The sequence below is a fragment of the Simochromis diagramma genome, unplaced genomic scaffold, assembly GCF_900408965.1.
Source record: "Simochromis diagramma unplaced genomic scaffold, fSimDia1.1 OVJJ01000343.1, whole genome shotgun sequence".
NCBI classification, from domain to species: domain Eukaryota; kingdom Metazoa; phylum Chordata; class Actinopteri; order Cichliformes; family Cichlidae; genus Simochromis; species Simochromis diagramma.
Genome location: NW_024386831.1, coordinates 15,578,267 through 15,605,795, shown reverse-complemented (window position 1 = coordinate 15,605,795; position 27,529 = coordinate 15,578,267). Strand labels below are relative to the sequence as shown.

General features: G+C 37.6%; 1 protein-coding gene across 2 annotated transcripts; it reads right to left on the bottom strand.

Moving 5' to 3' along the window:
- Positions 1-1,109: 1,109 nt before the first annotated feature.
- On the bottom strand, positions 1,110-26,907 carry fign (fidgetin). Of its 2 annotated transcripts, XM_040028199.1 has the most exons (3): positions 26,746-26,907; positions 25,864-25,898; positions 1,110-7,352 (listed from the first exon to the last, which is right to left on the bottom strand). In XM_040028199.1, the coding sequence occupies exons 2-3, from the start codon at positions 25,886-25,888 to the stop codon at positions 5,116-5,118; spliced, it is 2,262 nt and encodes a 753-aa protein (XP_039884133.1). In that variant the 5' UTR covers positions 25,889-25,898; positions 26,746-26,907; the 3' UTR covers positions 1,110-5,115. The 2 variants fall into 2 exon arrangements, with proteins under 2 accessions (XP_039884133.1, XP_039884134.1); XM_040028200.1 differs by lacking the exon at positions 25,864-25,898.
- Between the last annotated feature and the right edge of the window lie 622 nt (positions 26,908-27,529).

The following is a 27,529-nucleotide window of genomic DNA, read 5'->3' as shown; positions in this document are numbered from 1 at the left end:
AAATAATGCAAATCTCAAATCTTCATTTAGAACAGCTATATGGAAATTTACAAAATGTATGTTTCTCCAAATAATAAGGAATGAAGGACATAATACAAGCAGAATGTTTTTCACCCTGTCAAACCAGTGTCACTATCTTTATGTTTATAGTAATGAGAAAGACACATGTTAGATTTCATGATAAACTCACACACAAATAATATTAACATGCATACACAATTTAAAAAAAGAGAAAATAACCAGTACTAATAAAGTATCTTTCCTCATTCATGTTAATTGCACAGAACCTTCCCACGCATGTACCACCTACATCTTAATGACACCATAAAGTGGAACTTTAGCATACCTGTTTGCTTTCTACTAAAAAAACATCAATTATGAATTTATAAATGTTCATGGATCACGAAAGGTGTCATTGATGGGCGGAGCGTAATAAAAAAGTACGTTTCGAACTGCTGCTAACTGATTTATTTTACTCTAAAACACCAGTTAACTTAAAAAAAATTATCACGCTGTAATTGATTTAACATTGTCTTTCGAAATGAATAACTCGAAAAAGAAATAGCACAGTCTATCACACCGTTGCAAATTTAATCAAGTAAGTTTAAGTACAAAATGCATTCAGAGTTCAGGAAAAAAGAAAACACCTTTATTCAGTATTCAATAACCTTTATGTACCTTGAAATTAAAATACATTTAAATCGACTGTACTGTAAGTATGGCAATACATACACACATATAAACATGTATGTGGTGCACTTCCGTATGTACGCTGTATATCATTAGCAAATGTACAATACATACAGCTATGTGCAAGTTTGTTTTCTGTACAGGTATATGAAAAGTAAAAATTCAGAACTTTCATATTTTAATGTTATCCCTCACACTTGCATGTAGAATTGCAAGTGCACAGATATAGACAATAACATGCGCACTACAACAATTCACAAAAGATTAAAGCAAGTCGTTATTTTTTAGGAAAAGAATTTGCATTGGGGACCTTGCAAGAGACAAGGTTAATGGAAACATGATATTGTGAATATACTGAACGTCAGTACTGTATGTGCAGGTTAACGTCATCTTTGTTTTCAAGGTGCCTTTTTTTTCTGTGACTAGTTCTTGACAGCGTAAAGACAGTCTCTGTGAGGTAGACTGCTCAAATTCAAGGGCAAGCTTTTATTTTATGCATTTTTTTGTTTGTTTTAAATTTTTTATCCACAAATGCATGACATTCAAAATGACAGGACATGAGTACTACATGTAAAATATGTAGCAATGAGGTAGAAAAGGTTATAAAGAATGCCAGACTGAAAAAACTCATGATGGAAACACCATTTTAAGCAGTTCAGCAAAATCAAATCACAGAAAAACTGAAAGATATTGAAAAAGATGATACAAGTGACTGAGAGTCAATGTGCTTATCAAAGGTTCTGCTGACATGTTGTGACTGTATACCCACATCACCTTCAATACTGAATGGTTTATAATAACATCTACAACATCTGAACTTTACAATGTATTTTGATAAATGTGTCTAAGTTTTCCTCATATCAGATCTTTGTCAAAAAAAGGTGTACCGTTTAGCTGTCATGACAAATAAAATCATAGAAATGTAACATTTTATGTGCCTTGTGTTACATTGTGCTCTATTACACATTGTTTGGGAGACAGCTTTCTCTAAAATGCACGAAAGATTACTTACATACAACTTAATTTGAGTGGACTATTCCCCCTTTCAATGTACATCTCTGCTGCTTGTGAACAGTTGATCTTTTGTACTTGTGAAATCTGTGCTTGTAAATCGTGCTCAAGGCTTCTTAGTACCTACTTGTTAAAAAAACACAACAACAACAACAAGAAAAAAACTTCTATATTCAGTCTCATATTCCAGTGTGTCATTTTCTACCAAACTCTGTAATAAACAAGTTAACCATATGTGTATTTGTCTTCCATGCAGATATGCTATGTCCGTTCACTTTGATGGGGTGAGACTTGAAACTTATTATTTCACAAGCTCATGTATCTCTTAAACATTTAACATACTTTGATTCTGTAACTTAACAATGCCCAGTGAGATGGCAAGAGATTTTCCAATTATACATAAATACATCCGGCAATAAAGGTAAATTCGCAGCTTCCTTAAAACTGTTTTCATCTTATATAGGAGAGAAAATTAAAAAAAAAAAACCAAAACAAACAGATGCATAAAAGGCAGTAAATACTTGATGTGTAAGGGCTTTTACGAGTAGCATCAACTTTTTCCAATTTCATGTGTTTGCCCTGAGCAGTGGCCAAATTTCATGTAACAATGTTACAATGTTTTAGGATAATTTCATTTGAGAAAAATTGCATGTGACTGGTGAGTATGACTGTTACAAGTGACATAATGCGACAATTATTACTACTAATGAACTTACAATGAATGTATGTTTATTTTTTTTTATAACTTCCCGGTAATTCCAGTCCCTTCAAAGAACTGGTGTTGGAAATTACCATTGGTATTACATGTAGAGAACATGATCGATCCTGACTGTAGTCGTGCGTTACAAACAAACAAACTACTGAATATAATAAATAAGTGAAGAGGGCATGAATATTCTTCATTACTGTTTCTCCAAATATGTGTAGGTCTACAATTTTCAAACTTAGCAAATACAATGATTCTGTCCCTAAGCTGATCAAAATGTGTCGGGTTTAGTTACCGTTTTACCAGTTACAATTACTTGTATGGATTTAATTAAACTGCTTAGATTACTCTTCTGTAAAGTGTTACATAGATTATATGAAACTAGAAACATACTTTTGGTGCAGCTGGTAGATTAATTGTTCTAAATGCTTTGAAAACATCCTGATGTGGATCTTCGAAAATTAATGATGTCATACCAGGTAGCAGTGATCATTGTGAATGTTGTCTAATAAAAGATAAAAGATAAAATATGTGCAATAGACAACAACAAAAAAAATACGGTCCTTAAGTGCCTCTACCCACCTACATCTACATCTACTTCAGTGGCATTTTTCAATGTGCGAGTGCTTTGCTTTCGTTACTACTATGAGTACATAATACATTCAGTACTTTTACTTGCCAATTCAGCTATCAGATTGGCTCTTTTATTGTTGGAAATGTTGCATGGGCATGTACTGATAAATGGCAGCAAATAGTGATTGAAAACATTGTACGAGTTTAAGTGTGAAAATTATAATGAAATAAAAACAATTTACCAGACAATGCAAGACTAGCCTTCGGAAATGTCCCTAAAAGGGAATGCCACTCAATTCACGGATGTTACAGTTATAGCCTAAGAAGGAAAAGTAAACTTCAACATAATGGAATCATTTTTAAGACAAAACATGTGCAGGCTTACACACGTCTATGTTAGACAAAGATTCAGGGGTCTAGCAAGGTACAGCAACAAGATCACTGGTGAATCTTGGCTAACACAGAGCAAATTATCCTTAAGGCAAAGGCATAGTGTATCACAAACCTGACATTCAGTGGCATTCCCCTTTACGTATATCATATGGTGAGTAACAAGGTTCTTGGCAGTTATCAAAATGTAAAGCTAATAGATTTTTTTTCCAGAAATTGTTTTGTTCGTTTTCAAAGGATTTTCTAATCGAACAAGCAGAAGAGATGCTGACATTTTGCTGTCCCTATGAATTTGTCTTTCAGAGATAACAAAGAAACTGAGGTAGAAAGAAACTTGGGCTATACATAATCCTTAGGTTTCATTAATGATAAAACAGCAGCAAGATGGAATGAAATCGCTTGGGGCAGTCGTCATTCTCAACCCCAAGATGTTTGTCTACACCCTTTGTATTTCTTTCAGTTCTGCATAACCACAAGCTAGGAATTTGTGTCTGCAAACTGGGAACTAAACAACAGGATCATTTTATTTGATGTAAATGAAGATTTTTTTTTCTTTTGACAGCCAAAAGGGGAAAAAATGCTCCAAACAGAAATTTCTTTAAGGCTATAATTCAAGATACACAATGATTCCATTATTTTTAAAGGCAATTGTCTGATCATAGAACAAGTTTCCATTTCAAACTAATTTCAAAGTTAAAGAATCCTAGACAAATAAATGAGAATGACTCTCAAACATTCATTGCAGGAAACTTCTCATTTTGAGGTATTAAATAGCCTTTCACGGTTAGATGATGCGATTTTAAATGCAAGTCAGATGCTTGTGTATTGTGTAGTGCTTTGATACAAGCTCATGAGGTACTAGACATATCATCAACATCATCATCACTTTCCTGAGTTGTCAAATAGAGAACATCAAAAGAAAAAATGGTAGAATTTTACATTGTGACTATTCTGATATTTTAACAAGAATTACATAGTAATTTAATGTTGAAATTGAATTCACTGTGTCAGCTTTTTTTCAACAAATGTAACTGTCACTTTTATTTATAGCACATCAACCAAATTTAAGTTGAGTGAAAAACAAACAAACAAATTCTCATATTCTCCACCTAAAAATAATGGATATACCAAAGTTATGGTAAGTAAATGACTTACACATGCATAAAATCTGTGTAAGGTAATGAACCCCAACTAAAATTATGCCAGTAAATTTAATTCAGCTCAAATTAACCACGGGTGTTCACAGAGAGCACAAAACAGACACAGCTGAAGAACACTGTTCAATAATAAAGAGAAAGCAAGGTTTTGTCACATTGTAAAGCTTTTTTTTTTTGTATTAGCACATTTCACCAATGAAGATTGTGAGGCAAAAAAATACAACAAAAAACTTAAACAGCACCACCTCAGGCACTTGATAGCAACTAAATCTCAAGATCAGCAGAATAGTATATATATATTTAAATATATATATATGTATATACAAAAATGTGGGGCATCTTCTCCAAGCTGTTTGAGTTGTAGTTAACACATGGATTTAGCCATATAAAGTTTCTTTTCTGATTTTAACCAAAGTCTGACGTCCAGACTGATAACTTCTGTCAGAAGCCAAAAAAGGAAATTTCCTTTACTCTATATAGCATGTTCATGTCATCACTGTTTGTTTTTTTTTTCTTCCTCACTGAAGGCTAAACACTTATTTGTACTCAACAACTGGTTTTAAAGAAACTGTGTTTGATAGGTCCATTTCATTGACTACAACCAAACATTTTATTCCACTCAGTGTACACATCGAGTTCTTTTTGTGATATGCTGGGCTGGAATTTGCAAAACACATTGTCAAAGTCTTGGTAAGAGATTGGCCTCATCTGACTGGGGTGGATATTTGACAGGTCAGTACCGGGCATGCCATGGAGCGGACCTACGACAGCCTCTTGACAGAGTTGGACCACATCCAGTCCTGAAAAGCCTTCTGTCCTCTGAACAAGTAGTGACATCTCTTTGTCACTAAGACAGTAGTTATGCTGTGAGAGCAACTGACTGATTATCTGATGGCGTGCAGTCCCATCAGGCAAGGGAATTAACAATCTCTTGGTAAAGTACCTCCGCAGGGACTCTGGGATCTCTTCAGGCTTACTTGTGGAGCAGACCACAAGAACATGGTCCTCAGTAGAGGTCAAAATACTGTCAAGCTGTATGAGAAGCTCAGCCTTCAGGTGATTCACAGGACTCTCCTCACTGAGCTGGGCTGACAGCAGTAGGTCCACCTCACTGATGAAGACTACTGCTGGTTGGCGACAACGTGCCATGAGGAAAGAAGCCTGGATGATCTTGTCCCCTTCTCCCAACCACTTGGTCACCAGTGCTGAACTGCTTAATCGCAAGAAGGCAGCCCCCAGTTGGTTGGCCATGCAGCGTGCCAGAAGTGTCCTACCAGTTCCCTGAGGTCCAAATAAAAGGAGGCTCCGAGGTAACGTGGCCAGTCCGCTGAACATATCTGGCCTTAAAATGGGCCATAGTATCTCCTCTTTTATCGCTGCTTTGGCCATATCCAGACCTGCAATGTCACTCCAGTCCACTGGGGAGCCTTGCTGAAGGATTTCTGTGGTCACCAGCTCTACAAGGTTGGAATCACTATTCTTCAGCTGTTCCTCTGCAGCATGGATGGAGGAGGTAGCTGTACCTATATCAGACCCCGTTAGGGAGTGAGAGAGGTGCTGTCTGTGCTCTTCGGTTTGCTCGCTCATCATGGGAGATTCAAACTTGCTGTAGGGCTCAGTAGTTCTAAGATCACCTGCAGAGCTTTTTGTTGAGCCGTATGATGGAGGAGTTAGTGCTCTGCCAGAGTGCAAGTTAAATTTTCTTTGCTGATCAGAAGATATTGGCTGCTTTGTTGGTTTAAAAGCTAAAGATGTCGCTTCAGCATTTCTTTCAAAGCCACTGCCCCTGTTTGAGTCTGAGATGCTGCCATCTACTATTCTGTACATGGGGCTCTGTGCAGAGCGCTGTTGGTTGTAGCTGAAATTACCATAGCTTGAGTCCATATCTCCATGTCCACTCATGTAGAAAGCTTTTCGTTTTAATGAGTTGGATGTGCTGCCATTCAAAGGTGTTGGTGCAATTGGGGTATGATTATTGGACTGGTAGGTGTAGCCAGGCAATGTGGAGGGAGGGATTGGTGTAGGAGCTGCAATACCAGACGGCAGATAAGCAGAAGGAGGGGGTGCTCCCCCAGGGCTATAACCAGGGCCAACTGCAGCCTGCGAAGCATACCCTGTTGGAGGATAATTGTAGTTGGGAAGGTTTGGAGACCCAGTGTTGTAGCTCGGCACTAAACTAGGAGGAGGAGGCGGGGGAGGGGGTTGTAATAGCCCAGCGCTGTGCAAAGGAGAAGGATGTGGGGATGGGAGGGCGGGGGTACTCTGGCCGCTGTAGCTAGAATGCAGGTAGGAACCGTTGTAGCTGGCAGTATATTCCTGAGAGGGGAGGCCCGAGTGGAGAGTAGTGGCTGTGTGACTTCCACAGTTACTACTGGAATAGCTAGGCTCAGACAAACTGCTGGCCACCCCTGGGGAGCTGCCTATGCTAGCTGACACATCTGTAGGGGGTAGGGCAGCTGTCATTCCAGCTTTGCTCACAGATATAACATCTGGAGCACAGTTCATTGGGTAAATCCCCTCCTGCCAGGACTCATTCTCTGACTTTCGTCCATTCATGAGTCCAGTAGTGCTATCAGAGTAGGAGCACAGCAGGGTTCTTTCATTTGGGCCTTCTAGGATCCCAGAGTACTTCTCTGCATATTTCTTAAGCAGATTGGAGGCAGTCAGCGCAGAGATGTCATCATTTGCCCACGCATACTGGTATGTTCGCTGTAAGTGCCCCCGGTAGGCCTCTACTTTGTGTGCTGGCGAGCGAGTAGTGGATGAGATGTCAAAGTGTTGCTCTGCCCATTGTGTGTGCTCTGGGGTCCACTGCATCTTTAGACCTGGATATTTCACATAGGGAAGAAATATATAAATGTAAGCATTGAATTGTGGTTTACCATCATTTAAATGCAATAATATTCTACAGTCAAATTGTAAAAATTCAAACACACTGAAGTCCATAGGTGTTTTTATGACCGTTTTGTAAGAGGAGTAAAAAACTGTACAAAGTAAAAAAAAAAGAAAAGAAGAAGATATATTTGTTTAACCTATGTACTAAGTACATTTTATACAATATCAGAAATATAATGTTTAATACTATTTGCTTCATAATCTCTATATGTCTCTTATGACAGAAAACACTATCTGAATACACATCACAGACACGATGAGGATGTGGGACCCATCACTTGGTAACGGTGGTATAATCCACCCAACACAGAGCAGAGTGACACAGACATTGCAGGTCAGTCTATAATCCAACTCTCATCTGAGGCATTCTGAGACAGTTTCAAATCTGCTTGGAGGACAGCAGCAAAGCAATCTTCCTTGGCAGCGCTCTGTTGCTTTCATCACACAAACCCCTCAGCCCAGCATGAATTACATCCACATCGAGTCTGCCTACTGCTCCCTCATCGGCAGAGTGAGGATGAGGGAAAAAAAACAAAAAAAAACCCCCATGCTTCACTTGTCTTTTTCTCCCCAGCCTCTCTATGTAGCTTTAAAGGTTTGAATGACAGAAATAATCAAGTTAAATACTAAAATAAATCTGCAAATAAAACTTTTTACTCACACTGTCATCTATTACTCTGAGATTATCAGAGGGTGTACTATATCCCCAAAGAATTTAGATTACTAGAGATTACAGCTCAAGACAATCTGATAGTGTGCACAGTCTCACATCTCTCATGAACACTAATCTGACCAAATGCCACAAGAAGATATGAGAGAGGATGCATTCAACTCAACTGTTTCTGCCCATTAGAATGTCTGTCTTTGTTAAAGAGGCAGTGTAGTGTTATACTGTATATTTCAGTAGGTTAAGTCCATACCACAGCAACAATCAGCTAATGTCCAGATTACAAATGCTGTCGATTCCCTTCTGACTCCCTCCCAGCTATTTGCCCACCAGCAACTCTAGACACCAGCAGCTAATTAGCGGGATGATGCTGCACTAATTGTGTTAATTTACAAGGTTTTAGTCAAAGAGATCCATGCTATAGCTCACATGGTTGTCAACCATCCAAGCTAATCATAAAGGAAAGAAAACCTGAGGCAAAAAGCCAATACATAAAAATAGCATAGCTATACTGTAGAAAATGACATGTAAAAACAAATCCTGTTACTATGGAGAACAGTGATAAACTTTAAAATCTGAAACAATAAAATAAAAAAGTCATACATGTCATACCACAAAATCTTGCAAAAAGTGTATTTAATCTAATATTTCTAATATTAAGGAACTTAAAATGAAGCGTTTACACGCTTGAGAATTCCAAAAGTAGTTACTGACTAACATTACTGTGTTAGTCACTCATTATATTCCAGATCAACTGTTTTGCTAGGTATGTAGGTGGGTCAAATGCAAATTAAAGAGTCTGCAGAGGAAAAAATATTTTTCCATTACAGTCTGACACCCCTTTTCTTTATTCCTCTCTGCTAATGTGTTTTCTACTGTATATATATATATATATATATATATATATATATATATATATATATATAATGAGGACCTTGTTTTGAAAGCAGCAACTACCACTGCACTACCCACAAGTATCATGATGATGGTCTCTGTAAAATCATTCAATAGACTTCTTTAACACTCAAGGCACATTTTGTCAATAACAAAATTGCACGCAGCTTATTGAGTAAGCTTTTTCTATTACAGCTAATCCTCTCTGAACAATGTGCCACTTTGGACAAGCAAAGAAGTGCTTCTAGCGAAGCATACTTGAGATAACTGAACATCAAGTATTTTATAAAAAGGAGACCATTCAAGATGATCAAAATTCAACGCCCTGCTAAAATAAAGTACATTTGCACTTACAAAAAAAAAAAAAGAAAAACTTACACCTAAACCTGGCCTAAATAAATGGGTATTACATACACCAGCAATAACACGACACATTCCAGTCTTAATTGGTATCACTGGGTGTTGAAATTGTTTGAATGCATCAACCAGTTTAATTATACTGAAACATTTATAAACAGTAGTATTTTAACAAAAATCAGAGAATGGCTTGATAAAGAACAAATGTTATAGAATGGATGATCAATGCATCCCAAGAGAAAGCATATGAATAAATACTATACATAAATAAACACAGGCAAATAATTACACATATAGACATTAATCCATCAAGAGGCATAAATTCATGTGTACACACACATAGCAAATTAATATAATAAGCACCTACTTTGGTTTTACATGACAACGTTGTTCTTTATTCTACCCTCATAGAAATTCAAATACAACATCCACAAGATCCTTTGTCCTTCTTTGAAATGGTATAATTACAGAGAACTCTATTAGAGGAATGTTTTCAGATAGCCTCAGGGCTTGAGCTCAAATTCCACTCATCAGCGACTCACAAATAAGGCCTTTGTTAGACTTTTCTCTGTTTGTTAATTCATTGGTCTCAATAATCCTCTATGGCATATTTAAGATGATCATTGTAAGTAAACATTTGTATTGAAAATGTGTCCAATTCTGGAGTTATTTAGTTCATAAGACATCTGACTGACCCCATGATAAAGGCAAGAATTATCTGATAAAACACATAATTGTCCTGCACAGAATAATATAGAACAATTTCAGTTATACATTATAAATAAAATATCATCAGAGAAGATCAGAAAATACATTCGGCATGTTATGCTATGCTGCGTTATGGTGTTTAATTTCAAGTTGAGTGATCATCATCGATGAAACAGAGATGCTGACCTTTTTGGGAACTATTAATCTGGTAGCCTAGGCCGTTTTTAAGCAAACAAGAGTGGGCCTCCACTCTGTCCATCCAATTTCCTAGTGCGTAAATTGGACCACCGCTTGCACAATTCTCTATTCATTACTGTGCTGCTGAAAGGAAGCACAGAGGTGGCAGAGTGGTTTTCTTTTCCTTTTTCTGTCTATGTGTGTGAGTGTGAGCGAGAGAGAGAAAGCAAAATGCCTTCCAGGAGGGTTCCCAAGCATAAAGAGCTGGACTTTCCTTCCTCTTTTTGGTTTTGGGGGAGGGGAAATCAGGGGGTTGGGGAGGTGGGGGGTGAAAGCTGTCGTAATTGAAACGCAGCCTAATCAGACTCATTACCATTTTTACCAATTTGCACCACCAAAGATGCTTATTAGGTAACTGTGTTTAATAAGCCGCTCTTTAGAAAACTAACTGTAATGAGCTCTTTAAAGTCAAACTTGAGTGTGATTATGCACTGGAAGTGTTTTGCAGAGCTAAAGCAGACTGGTACATTTAGTCATGTACAATGTCATAATTAAGCTGCACAAACTCTGCACTTCACACCACACAATAGTCCCAGCTGAGGCAGTAGACATGCTGAAAAGTATTTATAATTACTGATCATTACAACCCTGGGGTTTTCATCGCTGGACGTAAACATAATTATGGGAGCTTTTGCTTTTATTCTGCACACAGAGCTTTCTACTTGACAAGCGTGAAAATATTGCAGACAGACAGTAATTATGTTTATAAATAAAAACAAGCTGATATTCATATTCAAATTCACTGGAGATATTCTAAGTAGGGGTGGGGCAAAACATTCTAATACAATGTGAAATGGTAATCGGTATAGCTACAGTCATTCATCTCACATATCAAGTTAAGACTATTTAAACTCAATTTAGAGCTCCATGTAGCAGTAGCTCCAATCTTTGGATGGCAGAGTGCCATTTAACCCCTCATTTAGAAATGATATGCCTTCCTCAGTTACGGTCTTTTCCGCAGCTACTGCCTATACATTTCAGTCTGTCTATCCATAGTAGCAAATTACTACAGGTCTCCAGACTATCAAAGTCAAATGATGCCATATGATTCTATTCTACTCCAAACTTAAAAGGAGGAAATGACTGTACAATGTGCTTCTAGTATGTTTATGGCATCTTTTGAAAGTGTTTTTATAATGCCAACAATACAGGAAGATATGAGCTTGAAACCCATTGGAACAGAGGAAGCACCATTTCAAAGTAGCAAACAGGAAAACGTGTCTGACTTTAGCCTGAGCACATGTATTAACATTATCTATCTAAAACTACCCAATGCTGAGCCATTTGCACAGTTCAGATAACTAGAAACAATGTAATTTATCAATGAACCCGCTGATTTGATAGATTAACAATGAATGAGATCATTTATGTATATTACAATATTACATATTATATCTCCTGTCAAAATAAAATAAATAATGGAAAAAAACAGGTTTAAAGGAGGATTTTTAAAATTCACATTTTATTATTTATTATACTACTTTTTATCCATTTATTATTGTACTTAACTGGGTTGTTTCTGGAATATCAAAAAAAGACACTGACACCGAAAATTTAAAGAAAATGTACTGAATCGTGTTAAGAATCAAATTTTAAAAGGCAATAAAAATGTAGAAACGTCTTCCACACAAAAAGTTTTGCAAATTAAGTTTATTATTAAGTACTGAAATTAATTTGATATTTATTAAAAAATGTTGTAATTGAAATTACTAGGGCAAGTTGTCAGTAATTTAAAACAGCTACCCTAACTTCACATGAAATAGTCTTTATTAACAAGAATTAAGAATTAATGTAATGTGGATCACACACACACACACACACACACACACACACACACACACACACACACACACACACACACATACACACACACACAACAAGTTGCCATAATTGCAAGTTTCTTTAAATAGGAGTAGTAGCATTTAAGAAATTTAAACTTGTGTGATTTAATTTCAGTCACATATTATTCAGATAAATTAAGTACAAAGATATAAAAGACTTCAGTTTGCTTAGAGAAAAACATTTAATGCATCCAGGACATTTAACTTGAAATACTTTATAAAGCCCGGCAATGAGAACGCAAAGAAATTAAAACTTTAATATAATCCCACTAATCAGGATCCAGTTGGTGAAGTAATATACTATAAATATGGCATCAAGAATGCATTTCATATATAAATTAATTATGCCATTATTATAACTTATGGCACAACAAGTTACAATTCTTACAATTCTACAATTCTTTCTCGTATATGTCCATAGACATCTAATATCAAATTTAGAGGTAGGTACAAGATTAGTTAACATTTTCTTAGTTTCGAAATTGCACAAAGACTTCTCTAGGCTTTTTTTTTTTCATAATTTAGTTTTCTATTGACCTTGTCACTGCTAGCTCCTCCTGGGAAGGGCAGCAAACAGACAGCTTACCTCCTTCACACATAACTACAAAGTCATCTTTTTCTTTGCACCGGCAAAAAGGGCACTTCACCAAAGGCTTAACACACACACAAAATTCATTTTACTCCATAAGATCTCAGTCCACTCTGTTCAGGTATCCTCACCTACCACAAAGAGTTTGTTGCGCATCATCATCATCATCCCTCACTGGTGTCCCACATGTAATCACTGCCTATCGTGAAAACACATAACCAAACTGCATGTACTATTCCCCCCACTGAGTGACATTGTCTGTGGTGGGCAAAATAACATGTGGCCTTGAATAGGAATTCACCCAAAACAATAAGATCCATCCATTTTCTTGATCGCTTATACAGCTTAGGTTTGTGGGAAGCCTGGAGCCTGTCCTTGCTGTCACAGGCGGGGTACACCCTAGACAGGTCATCGGTCCATTAGAGGCCTAACATAGAGAGACAGACAGCCACACATCTACACACCAACTCACTTGTATTAGCTAGTGTAGAGATGGCTGTCTGCTAAGATTACTTGGAATTAAGACTGTCATTACCAGTAGATTTGAATTAATAAAACTTTCAAATCTAGAATTTTTGTAACTTATCAAAACTATTTTATGTCTGACAATTTCTAAATTGCAAAGTCATGTGGTGCACCAAAGCAAACCCTCTTTTGGACTATTGCTAGGTCCAAGTCTGCATGTTTTGCACCCCTAATCTAATGCACTGGTTGCTTATTAGGTTTTTACATAAGATTATAGGATTACCATTATGAGCCAGGCATGTTAGCTAAATTATCTCAAAAACTGGTGTGGTCTATTTTGCAGAGATATAAACTAGCTGAACAAATGTGAGGCATACTACTTGTCTTTAAAGTCATACATAATATTTAATTTAAAAAACGGTATTAATGCCAGGCATAAAATTACCATTACAATACTAGTAGACCACCTATTAATAGTCATCACTACAGTAATAGCTTAACCAAAGTGGCCCTAGTAGTTGCAATCACCATTTGTAAATCTCTATAATTCTGAAATTCAAATCTAAAAGCGTAATGCATTTTTACTATGTACTCCAAATATTCGCTCTAGGGTAACATGTATTCCACATATTTCTTTGCAATTCAGTAAATCATAGGTTGAGAAAATCTCTGAGCTGTCATTTTTTCGTCTGAATGATGCTCATTAAACCATAAGTCTTCAGGCCAAGAAGCCCCTGAGGCTACATCTTCCATTACTACCCTAAGTATAGCTAAATCCACACATATGCTAAACTAACAGCCCTCCATGCACAAGTAAAACTTGTACAGTGAATATAACTAAGACAATTACAGGAGAGAGCCTTCATAGTGTTCTGTAGTGCATAATACTGATGAATACTCAAATGGCTTGTTAGTCAAAAGAACACAGTCATTGAACTCAAGCACTGGGTGAAGCTTGTTTAACCATAGAGCACACATACAGTAGAAGCAGTGATCTTGCAAGCCTATATGAACTTTGCTACTCCACTCCTCAAGGGATCACTTACACACTTCAAAAGAGAAGAGAGGCAGATTGTGACCTTGATACACGAAGGCTCATTGACCAAAAGCTATTCAGTAACATTTTCATTCCCAAAAGTCCTGTTACCCCAAGGAACTCCCCAGTCCAAGAGGAACAAGAGTATGGAAAAAAGCAAACAGGAAGGTGTAAATATGGGTTATTTATTTATTAGCTTGTTTTCTTGTTTCTGTGATTTTTATCACTTGTACTTTACTGTAAGGTATTGAACTGGTCTCGCCGAAAACCTGCTACTTGAATTAGAAACCAACAAGCTAAGCCCCTTTGGAAATTAACAGATTATCTTGTTCACTGGTCCAGTCACAACTGTGATTGCTTTCCACTTCCAAATATTAGGCTTTTAGCCATATTAACCTGGTTAAGACATCAATGCAATGACATTATTAAAAAAAGGTAATTGTTCCCAATGCTGAGGCACAAATCAGAATTGTTTTTTATTTTCCTTTTGATCAAATTCCAAATGACGCAATCAGTTGGGGTATTTGAACCATTCATTGGATGGCCGCTGTTTCAAATCTCTAGACTGCCAATGGGGAGCCATCCATTTTTATATATTACTGGTAAAAAAACAACAAAAACCAAACTAAAAATCAAAACCCTAAAACAAATCAAAAAAGGAGCGACAAAACGTATTTAAATTTGCCCCAAGTCATTCCCTACAGAATTCAATCCAAAAGCACTTGGCCGTTATTTTTGCATACACTAGAAATCCAAGGCCATCTGTTGTTCTATTTACCATTTCTTACACATTGAAGTGATTAAAAGTTCAAATTGAACTCTAATTGAAAATAGCCAAGTGAACAGAAAAAGGATGTTTGCCTGTAACTGCTGTCAGCCTTTCGCTGAAGCATTCTGAAGCATTCTGTGATATCGACTGCAAGTCTCAAAGAAGGTCACTTCTCCAACACAGGCCAGACAAAAGGTGAAATGAGACAACTGAAGCAATCTTAGGTCAATATGAAATAGAAATCTCTCAGCTATACTGTAATAAAGTTACTGAAGTGAAGTAGTGAAGGGGAACTTTTACAAGGAAAGAGCTGTCCAGGAGATTGGTTCGCCCACTGGCAAACAATGGCTTCTACTGTAAGAGGTGGCATGGTGAGCACAGTACCCTGGAAATGCAATAGGACATTTGTTTTTAAAAGTGTGTTTAAATTCAAATGGAATTTGGAAGTTTTATGCAAGTGATGAAAGCAATGCTCTGGAAAAAAAAGGGTGTAAATCTTTTAATATTCCACTGTAGTGGTTTTAAAGTGACAAACCAAGAATACCTGCTTAGATCAGCTCTTATTGCAGCTGGACCGTAAAAACAAATCCAATGACAGTATAGGAGACATTTTGTTCAGTGTTTTATACAAATAACTTTAATATGACTGTTATATTTAAATATTAGTAATATTTACAGTGATGTGAGGGAGGATACCAACATCTTTCACTTAACAGCAAACAAATATTAGAACAAGCAAAACATAAAGACACTGACAACTTTCCATTCCTCCTTGTAGAGTTCAGAACTTGAAACGTGAAAAATAAAAGACAGCACAACTATTTTTTATCTTCAAGCATATTCAGTTTAGATTATATACACAAACACCTGTTGAGTAAAATGCAGAGACACTGAGTGAACGTGATTTTCAACCTGCCCTTTGATGCACAGTGTTCTCCAACATACTTCCAGAATAAAATTCTATGCCTTGTTCATAACCAGAGTTTTGTAATTTTTCAAGCTGGCCTTGACACGACCTCTTTAAGTAATCCAATGTGAAACAAATGAAAAAGGAAGAACTTTTTTAAAAAAGCAAGTGAAAAAAATAGTTATTTTTTAAAAATCTGATAACAATTTAGAAAACACCTAAAATCCTTTTGCTGCCAGATCTCTGGATTGTTTCTTATGTGTTAGGGTTTCTCCATAAAGCAGGATCATATTTTGTCAAATCACAATTTTAAATCTTCTTGCTTTATTATAAAAATCAATTTAGAAAAAAAACATTTTGATATAAATTTTGCATGTGACAATAGCAGGATAATATGACCTTTCAACATAAGGTAACGTTATGGAAAACGCATTATGGATTATTGAAAAAGTCCATATTAGCATTCATTTTGTATCTCTGTACAGTACATATCATCATTTAAAATTCCCATTACAATGGTTCTACGGAAATTTCATGACATCAAATGAAGTTCAGCCCTGTAAAACTCAAAATCATGAAATTATTTTATAGGGCTTAGACGTTTGTAATAGGGTTTCTGTGGTTGGAATAAATGCTTATCTTCTGTATAGATGACTGTTGCAACTATATCCATGCTTAAGAAGGGTAATAGTGTAGTGTACTTTAGTGTAATTCTAATACTTTAATTTTTCCAAAAGCAGAAATGAGTGAGGCAGTATAGTGCAAGCAATTGTAAACCAGTGTGAGGAAAGTGGGAGATGGGGAGCCTTCAGAGTGTTTTGACATAAATGAGACATGAATGCAGAAAGGGATGTGAAATGAGAATTATTCCAGAGCATTCCTTAATAGATTATGAAATGAAGGAAAGAAAAAAGGTCAATCTGTGTCACAAAGCAACTGTGAAAAATAAATGAGGTAATTAATAGAAATTGAGAGGTGCGCATTAAAAATATTTCTACATTTTCTTTGTTCGACTAACACTTTTCAAGGGTTATAAATCCATTCCTTGAGAAAGTTCAGAGATGCGAATTATACACTACAATGCGTTAAGTATCACAAACAGGATAAACAGACACAAAGATCTCCAGCATTTCATTATGTCGACTTAATATGCGGTTCTTTATACCGTTTAAAATAATGATTGTTCCGCATTGTGCTGTATTCGCATGTTCAGAGTTCAAGCAATTTAAAGCTAATTAATTAGACACAATTCTATTAAGAAACAAATCCCACTCATCAATATACACAACCTAGGGTCACCCATTGCCCAAATGTGAATTGGGTCTTGGACCACATGGACTAGAGAATAGCACAATAGCACTATTAGACCTCACAATAAACAGTTTGGCATGGATATATTCGATGGAGCACGAACTCATCAGTGCTGATGGATTTTACTTCCCTTGACAGAAAGCAGGACCGTCGCTTGGAAATATAGCTTTCTCTTCAATGGTCACTGTAAGAAAATTGGTGAGGAGTTTGATATCCAAGCTAACAAATGGCCGTGTCTTACTATATACATAACACAGCAGCACTGTGCTTTATGTTATTCATCATCAAATATTGAGAGACAACTGTTCGTCCCTCTGCTATTGTAAACATGTGCTAAGATTCTTCCTGCAATGTGCCAAACTACACAAAGCGCATTAAATTTAAAAAGAAAGAAATGAATTAATTCACTGAATTAATGTTAATTAATGTTAATTAATTTACACATATTGTTATAATGTGTCTGAATTTAGTAAAGATGGGTGACTAAAAGGCTTTTCAAAAAATACTGAGGATATATTCAATAATCTGCGTGATGTTGTCCCTTACATGGGGCGATCGTGGCTCAAAGAGTTCCCGGTTCGTCTTGTAACCGGAAGGTTGCCGGTTCGAGCCCCGGCTCGGACAGTCTCGGTCGTTGTGTCCTTGGGTAAGACACTTCACCTACCGCCTACTGGTGATGGCCAAAGGGGCCGATGGCGCGATATGGCAGCCTCGCCTCTGTCAGTCTGCCCCAGGGCAGCTGTGGCTACAACTGTAGTTTGCCTCCACCAGTGTGTGAGAGTGAATGAATAGTGGAATTGTACAGCGCTTTGAGGGCCCCGAAAAGCGCTATATAAAATGCAATCCATTATTATTATTATTACATCTTCTGTTCTTAAGTTTTTCTTAACAACTATTGTGCCCTAAATTTTAATTAATCTGATTTATGTTGATACAGCCAAAAAAAACCCTGAACAAACAAGCAAACAACAAAAAAACAGCTTTGATTGTTAAATGTTCTCTGCTTTTGCCCATCGCCCATGTGCTGCTTGTTCTATTACAATGAATGTTTGAAAGAGGAAAGTAGGCACAAGTCCTTCTGGCAGAAATGTGCAATAAAAAAACATTTACTCCTCTGTTTATTTGTTTTATTTTTGTTTTATTTTTTATTTTTTCCTTTTTTCCAGGTTTATGTGTGGATAGTTAAATAAATCTGCCTCTGGCTAGTATGAGCTCCCATGATGAATGGTGCACAGAGTGAACATACAGTAAAGTATACTGGTCCACTTTGTAGAAGGCAGATTGTACAGCCGTGCTCATTTGGGTATGCATGAAATAACAATACTCTACTGGGAGCATTCTAACTTTCAAACACTTGGGGTCAACTACACGAGCAGATTCCACATGTGCAGCCTGTGGCCACTGAGGTCTGGAATCTACCTCCCTCCTGGCTGGGTGACGTTGCATGTTCTATTTCAAGACCGAGGGTTGAAGTGAGGCTGCAGGGAGTGTAACACTGACCCATATGACCTGTGGCCTAGAAAAGCTGCCTGAAGCTCTGCACACTAAAAACTCCTCACTCCTTTGCTACAGCTTTTCAAAGGCAAACAAAACCTTTGCACATAGCATGTGTCTTTTCATGCCAAATGATTTGCATCCTTTTTATTCACATCTTTGAACTGTTGTCACTGTATTCCGCGCTGTTGTGGAGCCTGATGCTCACTCTCTGAGGTCTCAAGTGGGAAGAAAGAAAGGAAGCCAAAGCAAAACTGCTTTACTTTCAGGCTCAGTGTCTACAGGCCACATGTCTCCAGTCATCTGTCACTAGTTTACATACATACTATGACACTTCCTCTCTCTGTGGGAACCCGTTGTCACCACTTGGCCGCCAGCAGAGGCTGACTGGGTGCTAGATGGGTCTCCCCCAGGTACCTCTAGGGAGCCACATTAGACCTAACTGACAGACTGACAGGCGCGTGCGCACACATACACACACACACACACACACGCACACACACACACGCATGCACACATACAGTCCATCCCTTGCCCAAAACACTCCCTCCTCCTACAGTACACCAGCTCGCATGCTCCCAAGGCATGGCACACTTTGCATGAAGCAGTGACTTTGCTTTACATCAATTTTTTCAGACATAAAATTATTTTTTCACCCCTCTAGCCTCTCCATGCTACATGGAAGTTTTGAAATGAATAATGGAAACAACAGAGCTGAAGACTCATGGGATCCATTTAAAGATGTGGGAGAGGCGATGCAGTCAGGGGCTTGTGCTGCAGAAACATCACGCTCCAAGTAAATGAATTTACTATTGTTCCGTACCATATAGAAATGCTGCGTGCAGGTCGAATAAAGCCAACAATGATATAATAATATATTTTCCTTCCAAAGGACAACATTAGAGTAAATATATATCAATAAAAACACTTCAAACTGATATTTCCACCAAGTAAAAAGATAATCTGTGACTTGGATACAGTGCAGCAAACGCCGTCTAAAAGTATGAAACCATTCTGCTGTCTACAGTTACAAGACTATACTACAAGCAGGTATCACAAACAGAACACAAGGTTTTCTTTACTGACAGCAACATCCTAGACAGACAAATGGACAAATGGCTTGATTTCCGTTGCGAAAGTGGGAGTTTCAACTATGTTTAGCTATTCTCAGCGAAACCTTCGTTTGGCATTTCCACCTTGCCTCCCCAGATACTTGCGGTGGATGTGAGCAAGCGAGTGTGGGGCAGTCCACTATAACAGCTATTTTAGAGCATGCAAAGTCAACACGACTCCCTGAGGTGATTTCCTGATAATGAACACAAAAGAAGTGTCAGCCCTCATAAAGCTCAGTGATGATGCTGAACTCTCGAACGTTCATTTCTTGCGCTCCTTCGTCTCCTGATTTAAATTAATCTAATACCAGGCGGACTCTAAGAGGGACTGTCAAATAGGCCATATGCAAGACAACAAGGCTTTCCGGGACTATTCACTTAAGAGTTAGAAACAGCTTTATGAATTTAACTTATCTACATTTATTATTAAACAATAGTCACACAACGAGTATTTTTTTTTCTTTCTTTCCCCACGTATCCAGTCTTCCCGATTTACTTCTGCGCAGACTGCTGTGGTCACACTACAGTGTCACTGCAGACACCTGCTGCCTTTGCCGCAGCCTGACACCTTAAACCTTCATGGCAGCATATACTCAACCTTCTATCCCCCCTTCCCCTTCCCTCCACTCATCCTCATCTCCCTCCTCTCCACATCATCAGGCAAACTTCAACGCACGCTCTCGACCCTGGCACTCAAGGCTCCCTCTGCTAGCTCCTGGCACAATGCCAGCCCGGCAGTCACCGGACTCCACGGAGGATGAATGAGTCGCTAAGAACTTTAAGGAAACCACTGATAGCTCACATCTCATCTGATCATCGTTTTAGCTAAATGCCTCAAATTGATATCTGAGACAATTAGCCTCAGGTGTGATGAAAAGGGGATGAAAAAAACCCCCAGTAAAAAAGATGAACTCTTATATTCAGAGCTAATGTGTGCATGCTCTTGAATATAATTTTTGAAATTTATACAAGGATGTGTTCCAGTCTATGAATTATAACACTATTATATTGTCATTATGACGATTGCAAAGTAAAATGGTTTTGACACATTGTTAGTCTGTGAGAGAAATTTATTTAAAATGACTTAAAAAAAAAGAAATCCAAATTAAATTTAGAGCAAGCTACATTTAGAATCACAGTAGCAGGATCAAAGCCAGTCAGCTGTTATCACAATTAAATATTGATTAGGACAAGCCAACACCAAGACAAATGTGACAATTTACATAAAAGAAGTAGGGTATTTACCACTAGGAATAACCTATAATGAGTCTGACAAACGTGGTGAAATGAAATAGTATTTAAGGTTGTCTAGTTGCATGGGCTTTCAGTGAAATCAGTAGAATGATGGCCTCGATTACCAGTTTAATCAGACACTGGTTTGTGAGAACACAAGTGGAATTTCAATACAGCAAAAATATTGAGTTTTTTTCTTATCCTCTAGTGAAAGGCTTGCTCCTGTTTCACAATAAAAAAAACCTCCCCAACAGCAAGCACAAAAAAGAAAACACCTTGGAAGAAGGACAGGAACAAACACCACTCTTCACCAAGGTTATTCAGTGATAAGCAACAGTACTCAGGCATACAATGACAGCTCAGAGTGCCAGCTATTTTCAAAAGTCATAGAATTGTAGATTTTGTTAATCATACTCCTTGAGTGTTGGGTATTCACTGCCTCTGAGTAGCAGTAAATTATCTGGCTAAAGAAATAAATTAAAGTTATGGAAGCAGATTCAGTCATAAGGACATAATGTTGTTATTTCTCAGAGAGGAATAACATCCTCGAACTGTCATCTAGAGTTGTCTGCTGCCTCTTCATTCAGACCTTGCTCATAAAGCACCTGAATGACATTCTCAGTCAATCAATTATATTTTGTATTATAAATGTAATTATAAAACGCTTGAGAGATGTAAAGAAAGCTACATTAACAGATGAAAAACACGGGAAAGCAACAGTTCTCTTTGCAAGACGCAGACACTATTCAGAAAGAGCCACAAAACAGTCTGGGCAGAAACCAAATCTTTTTGGTCGGTTAGAAATAAAGAATTTTGCATGACTAATTAAAATGTAAACAGTGTAATGAGGACATCAGTGATTTAGGCAAACGTCTCTGTGGCTGCCACTGGGGGTATGATAATTACAGAGGCAAATCTATGAATGCACATGAATCTCCTACAAGTCCAGATTAAAAGCCTTAGTGCTAAACCTAGTTTAGTACACCTGGGAATTGTCTATTCTAGCCAATCCCCAACAGGCGCTGAACTGCCTTCTCTTCTTATGAGTGTAGAGACACCTCATGTGAAGGAGATGAAACAAAGCCCTTGTTTCAGTGTGCTGGAAATGAGAAGAACAAGGACTTTAAGGCAACAAATGCTATACTGTGTAAATAAGATGCCTGGCAATGAGGGCCTAGACAAACCTGCCCCTGCAACGTACCCTATGAAAGTGTTGCCATTATAATTAGCCATTTGCTGAATCCTAAGCTCTGTAATCATATTATGCTTTATGGTATGGATCGTAATGATATTATAGCATGTTTATGCGAGGACCAGTATCTTTAAAGATAGAACAGGGCACCGTGTCCATCCTCAAACTGGTCCTCAATATACACAAAGAAAAACAGGCTGGCTGACCTGCAAGCACACAGACACACAAAAGCGCCACTGCACATTCTTTTTTTTGACTGAAAAAATAAAACAAACTGCAATAAACAAAGGAACTCTAAAGAGCCGTTTAAATTACAGACAGTAGTAAAGCAGACTCTGAATATCTGTTCGCTTCTTTAATATAAAGCCAGCATTGTTTTATCAATTACTACCTGTTAAACTAAATTAATGTCAGAGTATTTTGTTAGAATTAGAAAAAAATGTGACAGGCCCGCAGCTAAGAGACATATGAAGGGTAAGTACAAGCAGCCAATAGTAGGCACATGCATTTTAGAAAATGTCTATGCCATATGCTGTCACTCAGAGGGAAAAAAAACAAGTCTGAGCAGACAGTCACTGTGTCTAAATGAGATGGTAGGAGGAGGAGGAGGGAAGAGAGAGGGAGGATGTCAAGGATTCACGGTCCTTCATCTTTGCAGTAGAGCAAACACGTCCCTCAGTATAGCAACAGACAGCTGCCTCCACCTTCTAATGCAGTCCAACTTAAATCACTGCAAGAATTGTCAGTGCAGAGTGAAACACACACAGATAACATAGCAAGCTGCCATAAGGGAAACGACAGAGATGTGGATACAAGTGAGGAGACGAACAGAGAAAGAAACAAAGAGAGAGGAGGGGGAACATGTTAAAGATTGGAGGGTTTTTTTTTCTGTCCCTTTGGCTTGAGTCTTACTCCGTTGGGGACTCCCTTGCTTTTTATATGAAAAACAGGAAAGACACCACTTAACATATTTTCTGAAAGATGACAATCCTGCACTGATCTGGTACAACACACTGTAGTCAAGGGGCTGAATGGGATTTCATCTAGTTACCGACAAATAGATCAGTCTGTAAAGATGAGCATTTCATCTATTTACAAAAGCCCTGCAGACATCCCACGGGGTGTTTACAGAGAGTCAGCTCAAGGTATTCAGGGGCTGGCTTTAATTGTTGTGATTAGTACATATATAAAGTGTCAGTTCCACCACACACCACCTCCCTAAGGTAATAGTTTAAACCGTGCTGTCAATTTTAGTGATCACTAGTAATGTTACACACTTTAGATTATAGACAGAACATTTAGAGATTTAGAGAAGCTAAATTGATTCACAAGGACAAGATGCATTCACAAGATGCACAGTCATAATTATTTTTTGCTTCATGTTTGTGTACTTATATTACTTAATTATAGATGTACTCAACAAGAAATCAAGAAATCACCTGTTGTTTTAATTTGTTTACACTGTGTTTCAGGAAACCTGTTTAGATTTATGTGACGCTATTAGCACATATAAAGAAGCAGCAGTAAAATAAGCAAGAAAAAAAAAGTGAAATATCCAAATTGTTTTTAAAGTATGATTAAAAAACCCAAACATTTTATTACATTGCACTGCAGTGTGGAAAAGAAATGTATTTCTTTGACCACCATTAGCAAGGAATCCCTTTGTCAATATTTCTATATCCTTCTGCCATAAATTACATGCAGCTTTTTTTTAGTTTACTTCATGCAACTTCTTGTTATTCTTTGCACTCACTCTTAAAAGTGTGAACATGTGTGACATAAGGCAAAGTAGGTGATGAAAACAGGAGTCAAAACTGAGACTTGTGTCAAATAGCAGCTTAGGTTGTTATCATAAGTGCTATCCTATCAGAAATAAACAGAGCTGTCAGCTTCTTTTCCATGCACAACAGAGGTGTCTGGGGTTAAGTAAGGATCTGCAAGAATCGGCTAACACGCTGCAGGAGCTCATACATGGAACCCTTCCAGGGTTTGAATCCTGATAAGTATGCTCAGGGCGAGTAAGAAGGCCATTTTGTGCGTACAAATACTGTAAATTTATCAAGATAAAACCATAAACCCACCTCTGAAGTCATAATATCCACAAAAATTATACTGTAGGTGTAAACCTCCAGGAAAATGCATGCGTTGCGATATATATATATATTTTTTTTTAAATTGTCAGTTAAATTACACAAGTCTATCATTTGAAATCATACATTTAAAGATCGTATACACTGTACATGACATTTAGATTACAAGCTCTGGCTACAGATTAAATAAAATATATTTTTTAATGTTTAAAACAAAGTGTAGTCTCAGCCAGTGTGCATGTCAGAGAAGCTCAGACCAAAAGTCTGCAATAAAAATACCTACCACACATGGGGTATAAATATGAAAAACATTTTTAAAAAAAATCAAACCGACAAAATTAATACCCACTTAAAAAAAAACACATTACAACCAAACACTCAAACATAATGAACGTGGCGGTAATGTACATTTTTTCCACTGAGTGACGGATGCTGGAATGCTGTTATTTTTGAAGAGGAATGAAAACATACTTCAGCTCACTGCTGATGATGTTAATTTCCTCTCAAAGCAAAACATGCAAATGAAATGTGCGAACACAATTAAGTAAATTGTTCTATGGAGGTGGAAAAGGTTCACTTAGGACAAAGTGTTTGCAAAAGAGAGAAAGCACACAACTTGTTACTTCACTGACTTTGCGTTCATTTACTGGCTTTTCACAAATCATTTCCACTTTACCATAAATGACAGCATTTTTTTATACATTGCTTGTGAACTAATTTGTGAGGAAATACGATATTGTTTCACCTGTAGGTCTTTTTGGATTGTGACAGCTAAAGATAAAAGCAGTGTGTGTTTTCCTTAAACTTGGGTTACTTGGGTTATCTCATCAGGTATTTTGTAATGTTGAAACAAGACAGCAAGCTTGTATTACCAGTAGTTTTGTTGTATAAATTATTTTAGATCATGCTTCATAACTATAGTATATTTGTGATGCAACCTGATTACTGTGGAACCATGACAATATATTTATGTTCTAACAACTCTGAAGACACCCATTAATTCAAAGCCATGTCATAAATCTGAAAATAAACTATGTTTAAAAAATGCAATTTTCTAGATGGGCAAATATTTCTATTTATGGTTAAACTATACTATAAAATCAGACTCCATATAAGAATTGCTGGTAGGTTTGAAATGAGAGCTCTTAATACTAATTTGTAACCCTAACAAAAGGAGTCAAATTGTTAGAGTTATGCATGCAAGGAAATGAAAGCAGGGAAAGGACAAAGAAAAATGAAAACTGGACATCAAGTATGTCAATTACAGAAACCAAACCAATTAAAATGGGGGCAAATTTCTTAACCTACACAAGGCACTTTGAACTTAATTGATAATGCCACTTGTACAAAATTAATATCACGATGTACCCTCGTCTATGATCTACAATCATTAAATTATTTAACCTAAATCAAGTAAACTTCTGTAGATGAACCAGGCATGCACAAAGAAAAACACACACATTTACTGCAATGGAAGCCTTTTTTCAAATATGACAATTAAAAATAATAATATTAAAGATAATTACAAATTGAACATACCATATATACTGGTGCTAGTGATCATGTCTTCAAGCCTAAAAACAAGAGGAGAGGGAAAACAGCAGAAACGGAATTTTCACGAGGAGGAATTCCAAAGGTTGCTTCTCATTACAGCCACTTTTTGCTCAGCTATCGGATTTCACAACTTTCAAAACGCACGGTCCCCTTTTCTTCCTGTAGGTATTCATTTAGAGCGTATAATTAAGAATAATAAAAACGAAGAAGAACGCATCGTGCGACTCATATTTTTCGAAGCAAAAAAAAAAGAAAAGAAAAAAAGAAAAAGCCCTGGAAGGAGACGCAAAAGCCACACAGGCGCGGCTGGAGGCTGTCACTTCTTGCGCGAGTTGAAACAAGAGAATAGGAAGCATGTGAGAGACTGTGGATGACACAAAACACACATTCTTCATGCCGCCCATTAGAGGAAGAGGCTAAACCAGCGTGATGCCCCCTCCCTTTACTTTTAAAATAGATTACTTGCCAGCAGTTGTCCCACTAAGCGCGCAATGACAACCCATCTATTAACCACCCGCCTGCGGTTATCGCGGCAAGTTTTATTCAGGCTGACATGCAAAAACTTCTCGTTGCAGGGAAGTTATTTTGGAGACTGGATTCAGCCGTGCGTGTAACCTTCGCTTCACACAACGGAGTGCTGCACGTTAATTGTAAAGTCCCTTTCCAACTTCATAATCTTCTTTTGGTATTTTCTAAAGCAGCGGCCGGTAATTTTGATTCGAAGAACGCAGAATGATTGGCCACAGACTGCGCTGCAGCTCTGTGACGCGCGACACCGTCTCTCTCGCTGCGAGCATTTGTGCGTGCAGAGCTGCTCCGTTTCTCTTTTTAATTGTTCGCATCACTGAGAGACATAACAGGACTTACCTGTGTAGGTGACAGGGCAGCGTCAGGGTTTATAGTACCATCGATCCAGTGAGTGTGCAGATGAATGGCTCGCTGGGGTTAAGCGTGGCTGCTCACGATTTGAAACCATTCCAAGTTAGTGAGGTGAAGACTGACCACAGCCTCTGCCATGTTGGAATTCCAAACCCTGGACAGCTGCTCCACTGACTGAAGGCAGTACGCTGCACACTGCGCATGTTCTGTCCGGCGAGAGCCAAATTCAAAGAGAATGAGCCTTAATGAGCAGCAGTTCACTTGTAGCCTATCATGGCAAAAATTTTGCTTTGGGGCAATTTGACGTATTAACTATCTAATTATACTTCTGCAAGCGCTGCTGAGAACTCGTTGGCACTGTGTATGTGTGCTGCTGTAAACACTCTTCTGAGCCACATGTGTATTTGCACATTTATTCAACTGTAGGTATGATGCGTAATTCGTTTGGCTTTGCATACATTTTACATATACAGAGTCAACAATGAGAATGAAAAGCATCTGTTGTTTTCTAGGTCATACACCAAGTGTATCAGCTGCTTTTTCTGCCATTGTTGATCCAAATGATGGCATGAATAGTGTGAATAACCACATGCAGTGCATCAACAGTGCACTGGTTTAGGGTAAGAAAATATTAAGCAATACGTAGACATATGCATGTTTGCTGGGAGTACGAATTTACAGCGAGCAGCAGGTAGTTAGACACTGTAGTCTATGCAAAGTGCCTTGCAACCTCACACTGAAAAGAAGACTGGAAACCAGTGCATCAAGCCTA

Excerpts from the sequence above, each read along its gene's own strand:
- fign (XM_040028199.1), bottom strand. The coding sequence starts at position 25,888 with ATGATCACTAGCACCAGTATATATG. Across the intron at positions 7,353-25,863 it reads CACTAGCACCAGTATATATG|GTCTAAAGATGCAGTGGACC; the intron begins GTATGTTCAATT and ends TGAAATATCCAG.